Raw genomic sequence first — 12,992 nt, 5'->3', positions numbered from 1 at the left:
GGAAGGTATTGGCTCTGCACATTTCGAGGCTAGAAGAGGCCCTCTGCGTTCTCCACCAGGCCTGGGTACTTCGGCTCTCAGGCAAGCAGATGCAGCTCCTGCTCCAGGCAGCGGGAGCCAGACAGAAAGAACAAGGGGGAGTTGACCTATTCCCCCCGTTCCTCTGCCAGCTGCCTTTATACTTCTGATAATTTTCTGGAGATGAAAAGAGGTGATAGTTTGCTGGAGATGTTTTTGTCAGTGAGGTGTGTAGCTGGTGTCCATAAGCCCTGCCTGCTGACTTACCTAAATTATTAAACATGGAGCAAGATGAGCAGACAGGATTACATTTTATTGAACTGCAGTTACAAGTGGAGAAAACTACTGCACAGAGAAGGAACAATATGTCAACCTGTTAAAAGCTATCAAAATTAAAATGTTCACATATATACAAAATATAAGTGACATAAGGTGGAAATTACAGTTATCAATTTACAAAAAAAATGACATTGTAGTGTTTTAGCTAAATGTCTACAGTTTAATTTGGACAAAGTGCTATTGAGAATCAGCCAAGTTTTAAAAGTGAAATGTCAAGGGTAGATTATTAGGTCTCCCAACATAGGTACAGATGAAGATGAAAAATTGACACTTAAACTCAGGTGATGGTTCTGGATTAGGAGGCAGCTACGTTAATTCTGCTGTCAGACGTGGTGGAGGTTTGGAGCTTTTCCTCTTGGCAGTATCCCTTGGAAGGGGACTCAGAATTAATTTAATAAACAAGAGCTTTCTGTGGACTAGACACTGAGTTACAGAGATATTTAACTGTCCTACTAAAGTTATTAAAGATCTAGTGTCATTTCTCTTTAAAAAATAGGAAGACATACAGAAAAAAATACGGAAAAGCACCTGCATTTGTCATCTTGAGTAAATGCAGTAATTCTAACCAACCAACATGATTTACTCAAGATTCAAATCTATAGTTCTTTTGGAGAAGGTAAATGTCAGACGCATTGTAGCTATTAGGCACATAGTAGTTGCTAAATAAACATGGTTGGTGTTAAATGTGGATTAAAGCTAAAGACTGATTTTGTTTCATGAGGAAAGGGTTTGCTTCATTAATAATAGGTTTTAATTTACCCAGCTGGCTTCCAATCATTCCTTTAAAGTACTAGTATAATATTACAAAATTATGTTCTTCCAAAATTTGACATCAGCTCTGCCTAACATGCAGTGTTTATGTGAATGGGAATCAGGCCATTGAAAACATGCAGAACTTACATGCCCAGAAATTTGATCCTGGGTATAAAAAGCCAGGTATACTAATTCAAATGATCATTTTGTTGATTTAGTGTGGTTTGAGATTCTCCTCTAATAAGAACTTTTATTTTTAAAACATCCACTCAAATGTGTTGGTTCTATCATTAGCAGACTTTTGGAATTGCTTTTCAATCTGGGAAAACCCTAGTCACACTCCTGTGCTAGAGCAAGGCCCATAGTGCAAGTGGCTCAAACTTTTCATATGAACCTTAGCAAATGGAATGAGATGGAGAGGAAAGAAAGCATGTCTTAATATATAAAATTGCAAGGTGAATTTTTCATCCTTGTTCTATTAAAGTATGGGTATTTTAAGAGTTCTTTCAAAGTCATTTAGACACTTTAAAACTTAACCTTTAAAAAAATTCTCAACTGATATTAAGTAAAAAGAGACTATATTACCCCTTTACCTTAACTACTGTTTTGGGAGGTAAGCATTATTATTATTATTATTTTGTTTTTTCAAAAGAAATGTTATAATTTCTCTGCTGGACTGCATTTTAAAATAAGGTGCAACGTTTAGCTTTTGTTATTTAGTAACTGCAGAGTGAAGTGGAGAGTTTCGCAGCTAAGTAGTACTTTGTATCAACAGATCTCCAGTTTTCTATCAAGCGGCATAATGACTCTGTTTGGTAAATAAGGAAAGGGGCTCAGAGAAGTTCAGGGTTGAAGACCCTCACAATGAAGACTAAACCATGCCCTCCCTCTGCCCTGTCTGGGGACACTGTGTCCTAGAGGGTTGTCTCGCCGGCAGCTTCTCGTCCATATATGTCCATGTCGGTGAAGTCACAGTCTGACTCCATCTCTATCTTCACCTGTGGCACCATGAACACTGGGCTCTGTGAGTAGTTGAAAGCAGGTGAAGCTGGACAGGAGATTTTGAAGTGCAAGGTGATGCTGAATGAGAAAAAGGAAGGAGGGATGATTTATCTAGTGTTTGGTGTTTCTTGTGCTATTCCTTAGCAGGGCTCTCCTGCAAGGAATTCTGTCTTTGATTATGAAATCTTATTATCAGGGGAACTAGCTGTATCCTCTCTGCTTGGCCTTTATCTGTAGTCATTACAGGCCTTGCCCTGTTTCAACCTATTCTTCACTTTGCTGCCAAAGTGAACTTTCTGGCTCACAAATCTGTGTGATTTCTCTGCTTAATTTTTCTGTGGTTTCCCACTGTTTGAAACAAGATCCAAACTCCTTAACCTGGCGAGCTCCTATGCTTACACACCTGTCTACTTGTAGTTTGCTCCATCTATCCCAGCGTTCTTTGCCCGTGTGTGTGTGTGTGTGTGTGTGTGTGTTTGTTTTCAAACGGTATTCCCTGCCTGTTCTCATGGGCTGAAATGCCCTTTTCTCGCTCTTTACTCTATTTAGTAGGCTCCTGTTTATCATTCCTAGGCTCTCCAGATTAGACTGCTGTTCTTTCTCTTATGCGTGCTCCATTGTTCTTGGCACAAGGTGCTGAGTGTCTTTGTTCACATGCCTTCTCTATGCATTCCCAGGGATTAAGCATCCTGCCTGGTAGATCATGGTGCTTAACCTTTGTTAAACTGGATCATGTTGCTGAGGCTTTTTCTTCACTAAGACGGAGTCCTGCTATTCAGTGGTCTCTGCTTCCACCTGCTCTCACAGCTTTGGTAAAACACTAGTGTAGTGGGAGGTGCCTCTGTCAGTTACCGAATTTGCTACATTTCTGACCTTGTCTCATGCTTTGTATCATTTAATAGGTTTTTTTTGTTTTATTTATTTATTTATTTATTTATTTATTTATTTATTTATTTATTTTACAGAGACAGAGAGAGAGTCAGAGAGAGGGATAGACAGGGACGGAGAGATGAGAAGCATCAATCATTAGTTTTTCGTTGCACGTTGCGACTTCTTAGTTGTTCATTGATTGCTTTCTCATATGTGCCTTGACCGCGGGCCTTCAGCAGACTGAGTATCCCCTTGCTGGAGCCAGTGGCCCTGGGTCCAAGCTGGTGAGCTTTTTTTTTTTGTTGCTCAAGCCAGATGAGTCCGCGCTCAAGCTGAGCTGGCGACCTCGGGGTCTCGAACCTGGGTCCTTCCACATCCCAGTCCAATACTCTATCCACTGCGCCACCGCCTGGTCAGGCTTAACAGGGTTTTTGAAATGCCCTATTTTGGTCCAAATTCTCTCTCCACTGAGTGAAATTGGGGCAATTAGAGATTCAATTTAGGATTTTTTTTTTTTTTTTTGTATTTTTCTGAGGCTGGAAACGGGGAGGCAGTCAGACAGACTCCTGCATGCGCCTGACCGGGATCCACCCGGCATGCCCACCAGGGGGTGATGCTCTGCCCCTCCGGGGCGTTGCTCTGTCACGACCAGAGCCATTCTAGCACCTGAGGCAGAGGCCATGGAGCCATCCTCAGCACCGGGCCATCTTTGCTCCAATGGAGCCTTGGCTGCGGGAGGGAAAGAGAGAGACAGAGAGGAAGGAGAGGGGGAGGGGTGGAGAAGCAGATGGGCGCTTCTCCTGTGTGCCCTGGCCGGAAATCATTATTATTATTATTATTTTTTTTTTTTTTTACAGAGACAGAGAGAGAGTCAGAGAGAGGGATAGACAGGGACAGACAGACAGGAACGGAGAGATGAGAAACATCAATCATCAGTTTTTCGTTGCGCATTGCAACACCTTAATTGTTTATTGATTGCTCCCTCATACACGCCTTGACTGTGGGCCTTCAGCAGACTGAGCAACCCCCTGCTGGAGCCAGCGACCTTGGGCTCAAGCTGGTGAGCTTTTGCTCAAACCAGATGAGCCCGTGCTCAAGTTGGCGACCTCAGGGTCTTGAACCTCGGTCTTCCGCATCCCTGTCCAACGCTCTATCCACTGCGCCACCGACTGGTCAGGCTTTTTTTTTTTTTTTTTTTTATTTATTGATTTTTTAGAGAGAGAGGAGTGAGAGAGAGAGAGAAGAGGGAGGAGCAGGAAGCATCAACTCCCATATGTGCCTTGACCAGGCAAGCCCAAGGTTTCGAACCGGCGACCTCAGTGTTCCAGGTCGACGCTTTATCCCACTGCGCCACCACAGGTCAGGCCCCTGGCCGGAAATCAAACCTGGGACTTCCGTAGGCCAGGCCGACGCTCTACCACTGAGCCAACCGGCCAGGGCCTAGGATAGATTATTTTAAAAGAAAAATAAATCGGGATAGACAGACTGCTTTTCTCCTAACACATTTATATATGAAGGTCAGTGACTTTCAGGATGTAAGAGCCTTGGCTGGGGAGGTGGTTGAGAAGGCAGGTAGAGATGGAACTTGGACATGTGACAGCCCTGGGCTACAGCAGGCTTGGGCCCACTGCCTAGGGAGGTTTATCCTGGTAAGTTTCTTCTCATCCTGGCTTGTGATAACAGCTCTGACTTTTAACTGAAGTTCCCGTGCATGTCTCCTAAAATCTCTCGAGAGAGTGCTGAAAGTGGAGGTTTGTGTGCCTCTAGACTTTGGATAGCCTGTGCTTTTACTGTCCGACCAAGTTCGGAGTCATTTCTGTCTGGTGTAGGGCGCAGTGTAAGATTAGGACTGCCTCTACCATCTTCCCTAGTAACAACTGAGGCAGGCTTTTCTGCCTCGGAATAGCTTTCCCATTTTGACTCTTTTCAACCATCAAGTAGTCTCACTCTCTGCATGGGTCGCTTCTCATTTAGAATAGATCACATTGTTGACATGGGGCTTCTGGAAACCAGGTCTTTAATCCTTTCTGGACTATTCTTATCTCCTAATCTTTGATATTTAGTTAGCTCTCCTTGATACTCTTTCTGACCTTTGCTAATAACCATGCTGTTATTTATTCCACAGAATTAGGTTACCTAATGTTTTGACACTTAAGAGTTCCTTTGTCTTGGCTTTAAATAATACAGGGTGGGGCAAAAGTAGGCTTACCGTTTATTGTATGGACAATAACACAATAATTAATAAATAATAATACAAGAATAAACTCTGTGTTTCACATACAACTGTATACCTAATTTTGCCCCACCATGTTATATACTTAAGTCATATCTAGTTTTCACTTACGTTATTTTCTATTTTTCAGTATTTACTTTTAATTTTCATTTACCTAATATTTTACAATTACCTTTTTTAAAACTGAATACCTCTGTGTGTTGTAATCACATTTATATGTCAATAAAAGGACAGATTTGTTACTGGACACCCAGTAATCAGGCCTGTTTGCCTTTCTCTCCACGGTGGACCACAAAGGCCTTTTACCGAGACACTGGCTAGTCAGGGAGGTCCTTGTCTCTCAACCTTCCCGGCCATTGATCAGTTTCTTATCCAGCACCCAGGAGTACACTTCATGGCTGTTACCTTCGATCAAGTTCTGAGTCACTGAAGGAAGAATCAGAACGAGTAACTCCAACTGGAAGATCTTTTTCCTGGCATGAAAATTAAAATGTCAGACGGGGAGCAGGTGTGAGGACTACACTGGAGGACATCCTCTTTTTCCAGTGCTTTCCTCACCCATTTCTTCTTTCTATTCTCTAGCCCCATGGCCAACACCACACAGGAGGAGTACAGGGCCCTCACAGGGATGCGTAGGCTAGTTATTCTTTCATCTGGAAGGCTTTCCCAGGTTAGGCAGGTGGGAAGTATGGGGAGGGAAGAGTGAGAAAGGGTGAGAGAATTATACAAATAGGAAGGGAGGAAACTTGAAGAGGTATCTTTGAGGGAGAGAGTGATGGGAAGCCCTTCCAGGACCCTTGAGGGGACTGGCAGGATCCCTGATCTGGGTCTTGGAGGAAAGTGGCAAGTTCTATATTGGGAGCAATGGGGTCTGGACTCAGGTTGGGTCTGGATCTCAAGCTGTGTTGTCTTAATGACAGGACTGTCTACCCACAGGGAGCTGAGGCTGGGAGGGGGTAAAGGCAGCAACAATCCCCCAGGATCTTCATAAACAGTGCCTCATCTGTCCCAGGCAGCCTCCCGTTCAATAGGTAGAAGATTCTTGTGGTTTGTACAGAATCACTGGTCTTATGACTAATTTATAATCTAAATGTGATGCTACCTGTTTCTCTAAGGGATAGCTCCGCTTGGATTTGAGCTCAGTCATCTCAACAACCAATGGGAAGCTTCAGTGGGAAGCATGGGAGGCTCAGCGGGTTGTGTTTGGATCATGTGGTCTAAAACAATGCAGGAGAGAGCCAGGTGGAGCCACGTGCTTCTGGAGGCCTCTGGGGGCACCAGGGGGGAAGAAGGCACGAGAGGTTTTGCCTAAAGTGAAGATTTATCACTGGAGTCTGCAGGGTTGATTTGGGGTTTCCATCTGGCTGGAGTCCCAATCCTTGGGACCCAATTCCATCAGCTCTGCCTAGCACAGGGGTCCTCCAGCATCTAAGACTATTAGATCTCCTGAATTAAAGATAGAAGTTCCTTAAAGAAGAGGTAGAGGGTTAATAGTAAGGAAGGGAGAGACACCATGTGTTTTACTTACTGGCAATGCAGTGGATACCATTTTGGGGATCTGTTTGGACACTTTCCATAGGAATCTTTATAACTGAGGGAGGAGGGAACTGGGGCTGGAGAGAAACAGTGGGAAAAACTGATAAACACCACCAATACAACAGTCCTGGCTTTCTTGCCCAAATGGAAAATACAACCACAGTATGCAAACTACCATCTTCACATCCAGACTAAACAGTTAGGGCTACTACAAATAAATGCTCTTGGGCCCACTGACAGGGCCTCGTGCAGTTAGTCCGCTGTCCTGGACAGGATGGAACTCTTCCAGGAACATTACTCAGAACAGTTTCAACTGTCACGGTATCTAGTCACTCGGGGGTGAACCTCAGGAGACAGCTGTGTAAGCATATATGTAAAATGAATTGTGGAAATTGAATCTCATTTTTCCATTGACTGTATTGTATAATCCAGACATATTTTTTTTCCCAACCTTGGAATAGTTCTGGTCACACAGTAGCTACTCAAATATTTATTGAATGAATCGCTGAAAGAATAATTATTTGTATTTAAAAGGCACTCAGTTTCTTTGTTCTCAAAATCTATCTACAAATCATCTAATTCTAAACCATCAGTGAAAAACGTGAATGAAAGACGAGCCTCTTTTCTTCCTGGAAGAGGACTAACTAAGGACCAGGGGTATTTGGTCTCTCACTACCATCTGAAGATGGTTTAATCACAACCAATCTGTCAGCAAGGATTTGCCTAAGGCCAGTTTTGATCTGCAAAAGCAAGATCACCAGGAAAACAATTCAAGGATGAAGCAGGGGTATGGTTTGGGTCAGATTGGGAGAATGGGAGCCAGGCAAGGTAGGAGATGTCATAGGCAGCTTCATATACTGGAAATGATCAGATTCAAAGTCAGGAATGGTAAGAAATACCCTCTAGGACATTTAGCTATGTGTCCATCTTGGGTGAATCACTTCCCTTTTGGGAGACAGTTTCATTATCTGTAATGAGCTCATGAGCCAGACAATCTTTCTGCCTAACATTTTGTGGTTTACTAAAAGTTCTGGACTGGCTTCTTGTCTGTTGACTCCCTGAGTGTTTGGGGTTGGGGGTGGGCTGGGGAGGAGATCTGGGGAAAGGGAGGGCAACCAAGTGGTTATAGGCGTCTGGGGAATGCAACCACCCTCCTTTCAGTGAGGGCACAAGCCTCTTCCCCCACCTCCTTCCCTGACACTCTAGGGGCAGGACCAAGTAAACCTTGTCCCCAGTCCTCCCATTTGTCCAGGAGTCCAGTCTAGTAGAGAGCTTCCATCAGACCCCGCCCCCCAGCCTGCTCCATTCTGTGGAGGTCAGTCCTCATAACCTCCACGAGGGAGCCAGGCTCTGCCCTGTTCCCTCAGGGGACTGCACTGCTGTTGATAATGGCCTCAAGAGCCCACAGGAATGGGAAAGAGTGGGCTTGGCCAATCAACTTTTCCCAGGGTGGGGGGCTCTTTCACTCTGGCCCACCCTGAGGATATTCACATAAACAGACAAGTTCTCAACAACCCAGACCAAGATAAGCAGAAGCCTCAGCTCATCCTGGACTGGGTCACTGCAGGCCACTGTAAGCCGCCTCACCCCGGCCCTGGATGGAGGGGGGCCTCCTGATCTCTGCCCTAGGCCCAGGCCTCACAGCTTCCCCACCTCCTCATCACTGTCCTCCTGGGCCCCTTTCCTTCTCTTTTTCTTCTTCTCCATCTCCTTTTTCTCCTTCTCTGGGAGGATATTGTCAATCCAGGCCAGATCGTGCTGGGAGAAGATGAAGTCCAGCAGCCTTCGGACGATGATAAGGCCTAGGATCTGCAGTGAGAATTCAGAGAAAATGGCAAGCTCTAGTTTTCAAACTTGGGCATGGTTTTTTCTCCCTCAGCCATGTTCAAGCACTTTTTCTGGTCTGGGTCTTGGAGCCATCTCAAAGCTCCCACAAACCATTTTTCACCATCTTGGATTCTGTCTGGCTTTCCTGAGTTGGATGACAATGCCTCCCAGCGATCCAGACAATCAGAGCCCGCGATGGCTGAGTTGAGGGGCCAGGAGGAGACCATGGACCGGAGAACTACTGTTGACCCTCAAACTTGAGCTTGTATCAAATCACCTGTTGGGCTGTTACACACACTGCTGTATGCTGGGGACCCTCATGAGAAGACCGGGTCCAAAACCACTTACATAGAGTCTTCCTGGAGGGTACATTTCAAATCCTACCTCTGTGTCATCACTTTGGCCCCAACTCCAGCCCTGTAGGCTTTGGGGCCCACTCAGGGCTTCCCCTGAGTGTTAGCTCACACTAACAGCTGCCAGTAGGGACCTCTGGTGAGGTTATCTAGTAAGAGCCTGATGCAACATGTTTTTGGTTTAATTTGCTAGAATGGTTACAGAATTCCATGTACTTCCCCCAAATGTCATGTTAATGACGTTGTACTTTGAAGTTCTTGATCTCTGATTCTAGCCCTCCCCACCCCCCACTTATCTTTTCAAATTCAGTAAGTTTGAATGGTAGAAAGATTCAGACTTATAAAAAAAGATCTACTTCTTTTTTTTATAAGAAGTAGAGTTGCAGCAGTGGGGGCCTTCCTCTCCTTGTTGCCTTTGACCTGCTTCTCCTTCCTGCCCCAGAGTGGGGAAGTTGGGTAGCTTTTGCATTCTGCTGAGCTTTGCCACTTGACCTGGGTGGAGGTGGGAGTGCGACTTGTCATGGCAGGGGCCAACCACCACACTGCCCTCCTGTCCACTTCCCCCATCCCACCTGGCCTGGACTCACCACCCCAATCTTATTCTGTGCTTGCCTGTTGAGAGAGGCAGGCCACCCGGGAGGAGAAAGCAAGGGTGGACCCACCGTGGACACCCATCCAGGATGGATGCACCCAATAGGAGGGGGAGCCAGCCCTGCCTTACCATGACCGGGAAGATGATGGCGGCCATCGTGGACTTTAGGATCCAGAGCACCGCCAGGCAGAGTATCTGTACCAGGGTAAAGAGGTGGATCCGTCGCAGGGGCACATGCCGCAGGAAGGTGTGGTCTGGCTGGTGCTTGGCCGGCATCAGGAAGAGCTTGCAGCGTTCCCAGAACTGGGGAAGACAGCATGAGGCTCAGTCAGCAGAAGGGAGCCTGGTGACCCTGCTGGGGACTTGAGGGGAAGGGGTGCCACAGTGGGACCTCATAGAGGGCAAGTCCTGATCATGCATTAAGGATGCACAGAAAGAGAACTGGAGGTATAAGAGGACATTTGGTAAAATCTTAGGGGAGGGAGCTTGGGCCCTGGGTGAGGGCTGCAGCCCTGGAGCTGGCCACAGAAGAACACTGTCAACAGTCAAAGAAAATACAGCTTATATTCCACACAAATAATTCAAAGCACTCTGGTGTATCGTGGTAAATAAAAAATGAAACAAAATGTGTTCTTCTGCCCGAGTTGCCTTAGAGAAGTAAGAGATGTAGTGAAATGTTCATTGGAGTCAACTCATTGGGTTTTGAATTCTGAGCCTCGGTTTCCTCATCTATGAAATTGGAATCAGAAGACCTACTTATACAGATTTAATTATGTAACACCTATAAAGTGCCTGGCACAGTTATTTTACCTGGTACATAGTAAATGGTAGTCTTATTATTATTATATATTATTGTTTCATTGATCTAGGAAAGCAAGCACTTGGGATCTTGGTGGCATGGACCCAGACTTAGAGAGCTGACCCCAAGGGGAGGGCCTTACCTGGATGCCATTCAGAGAGGCCACGCCCATGTAGAGGAAGACCCCGTACAGCACCGGCATGGGGATGTACTGAAATGAGAGAAGGAAGCGGAGCTTTGGGCTGAGCCTCTGCCTATGGCAAGCTGTTGGCCGCCCTGTTCAGTATGAGAGTGTCTGCCATGGCACAGAGGCAGCCCTGGCCTGCCTCAGCTTTCCCCGGGTGGTGAAGGAGCAGGGTGTTTGGGGAAACTGAGGGCCTGGGAGCAGATCTGGAGCTCGAGTGTCTGTGGGGAGGGAGACAGTCTCCGGGGCTCTCTGCTACTTTCTCTACCTGGGGCAGCCAGCCCACCATTGCAGCTGCTCTCCCAGACTGCCCCCCCACCCGCTTCCCACCCTGCGGAAGTCAAGTGGTCTGAAGGCATAGCTTCTGTTTTTATTTTTTATTTTTACTTATTTATTTTATTTTTATTTATTCATTTTAGAGAAGAGAGACACAGAGAGAGATAGAGAGAGAGAGAAGGGGGGGGGGAGGAGCAGGAAACATTAACTCCCATATGTGCCTTGACCGGGCAAGCCCAGGGTTTTGAACTGGGGACCTCAGCGTTCCAGGTCAACGCTTGATCTACTGCACCACCACAGGTCAGGCAGGCATAGCTTCTGGAACATGGGAAAGTTCCATAGAAAGCCCCCTGTCAAATATTGTCTGTCTCTTCCCACCTCCAGGCCCTGTTGAAGGGCCCCCAAAGCTGCATTGCTCAGCTTGTAGGGAGCTATATACCTTTAGTGAGCTGACCTACATCAGCTGGGAGTACCTGCTGATTAAAAAAACTCACGCAGCACACACAATCACATGAAAAATGGGCCTGACCAGGCGGTGGAGCAGTGGATAGAGTGTCGGACTGGGATGCAGAGGACCCAGGTTCGAGGCCCCGAGGTCACCAGCTTGAGCACGGGCTCATCTGGTTTGAGCAAGAAGCCCACTAGCTTGAGCCCAAAGTCCTGGCTCCAGCAAGGGGTTACTCGGTCTGCTGAAGGCCTGTGGTCAAGGCGCATATGAGAAAGCAATCAATGAACAACTAAGGTGTTGCAACGCACAATGAAAAACTAATGATTGATGCTTCTCATCTCTCTCCATTCCTGTCTGTCTGTCCCTGTCTATCCCTCTCTCTGACTCACTCTCTGTCTCTGTAAAAAAAAAAAAAAAGGAACAAAACAGAATGTATACACCAGCCACCACTTATGCCAACTAACTACTAATGATTTGCCGGGTATCCTTCCTTCCGATATGCTTACAGGTAGATTGCTTTCTCAAAAGTAGGATCATGGCATTGATAGTGTTCTATAATCATCATTATGACTCTTTAGAAGCCTTTTGAGGTGTATTTCTTCACTGTTTCTCTCAGCTGTGTTTCTGTATCTTTTCTCTTTGTCTTTCTCAGCACCTGCTGCTCACATAATGAACCAGACAGCTCTGTCTCAATCCCGCGGCTGATGAGTTGGAACACGTGGGCGAACTAAAGTCCTATGCCCAACTGTAAGGCACCATTTCAGAATGTCAATCAATCTAACCAAGTAAATACCTCTCTTTTAAAATAAATAAAAAATTAAAAAAAAATTTAAAACATAAAACAGGTTTTGGACCCACATGCTGTAAACCTCAATCTAAGACATTGGAACAGGGAAAGGAAGTGCGGGTGCAGCACCGTTCCACTCGCACACGGTTTAGGAGACTATGGTTGGATTATGAAACAGGGTAAACATGTAAATGAGCAACACTGTACTAACTGTTCTCAAAGTGGGAGCAATTGAGAAAAAATAAAATCTTAAATAAAAAAGGGCCCGGCCAACTGGCTCAGCAGTAAAGCATCAGTCCCCCGCATGTGGAAGTCTGGGGTTCTATTCCCAGTCAGGGCACACAGGAGAAATGACCACCTGCTTCTCCATCCCTTCCCTTCTCCCTTCTCTCTCTTCACCTCCCACTGCCATGGCTCAGTTGAAGCAAGTTGGCCCCAGGAGTTGAGGATGGCTCCATGGCCTCGCCTTAGGTGCTGAGAAGGCTCAGTTGCTGAGCAATGGAACAGCAGCCCCAGATGGGCAGAGCATTGCCCCATAGGGGGCTTGCCAATTGGATCCTGGTTGGGTCGCATGCAGGAGTCTATCTCTGCCTCCCTGCCTCTCACCTCTCACTTAATAATAATAGTAATAATAAAAAGACAGCTATAATCTGTAATATCTGTAATAACAATTTAAGAAGGCTTAAAACTTCCTTTTGCCCTAATGAGTGCAGAAACCACATCTAATGGAGAACTGAGCTGTCTTAGATAATATGTAGTTACCTGTGCCTGACTACCAAGCCTAGGCCATTGTCTCCAGTCCTGTTATTTACAGGCTCAAGCAGCTTTCCCAGCAATTCCCAAAGGTCCACGATGTCACATTCCCACCAGTGATGGGGCTGTGATCCAGAATTCTAGATGAATCATCACAAATCTTCCTTATCCCCAGGGAAAGGGCCTTTTCCAAGACCAATGACACAGTAAAGGGGTAGAAAG

The 12,992-nt window shown here is 45.9% G+C and overlaps 1 protein-coding gene across 4 annotated transcripts in view; it reads right to left on the bottom strand.

The window, feature by feature from the left end:
* Positions 1-310: 310 nt before the first annotated feature.
* Positions 311-12,992, bottom strand: part of SLC4A5 (solute carrier family 4 member 5) — a 110,735-nt gene continuing 98,053 nt past the window's right edge. For all 4 annotated transcript variants that reach the window (XM_066377953.1, XM_066377954.1, XM_066377952.1 and 1 more), the window contains 5 exons: positions 10,465-10,533; positions 9,653-9,826; positions 8,405-8,560; positions 5,621-5,688; positions 311-2,190 (listed from right to left, as the gene is read on the bottom strand). In XM_066377953.1, the coding sequence (XP_066234050.1) occupies positions 2,025-2,190; positions 5,621-5,688; positions 8,405-8,560; positions 9,653-9,826; positions 10,465-10,533 (633 nt within the window). In that variant the 3' untranslated portion in view covers positions 311-2,024. The remainder of the gene's footprint in view (positions 2,191-5,620; positions 5,689-8,404; positions 8,561-9,652; positions 9,827-10,464; positions 10,534-12,992) is intronic.

Source organism: Saccopteryx leptura, chromosome 3 (genome assembly GCF_036850995.1).
Source record: "Saccopteryx leptura isolate mSacLep1 chromosome 3, mSacLep1_pri_phased_curated, whole genome shotgun sequence".
NCBI classification, from domain to species: Eukaryota; Metazoa; Chordata; class Mammalia; order Chiroptera; family Emballonuridae; genus Saccopteryx; species Saccopteryx leptura.
The sequence above is the reverse complement of the archived record's forward strand: the minus strand, read 5'-3'. Positions and strand labels throughout refer to the sequence as shown.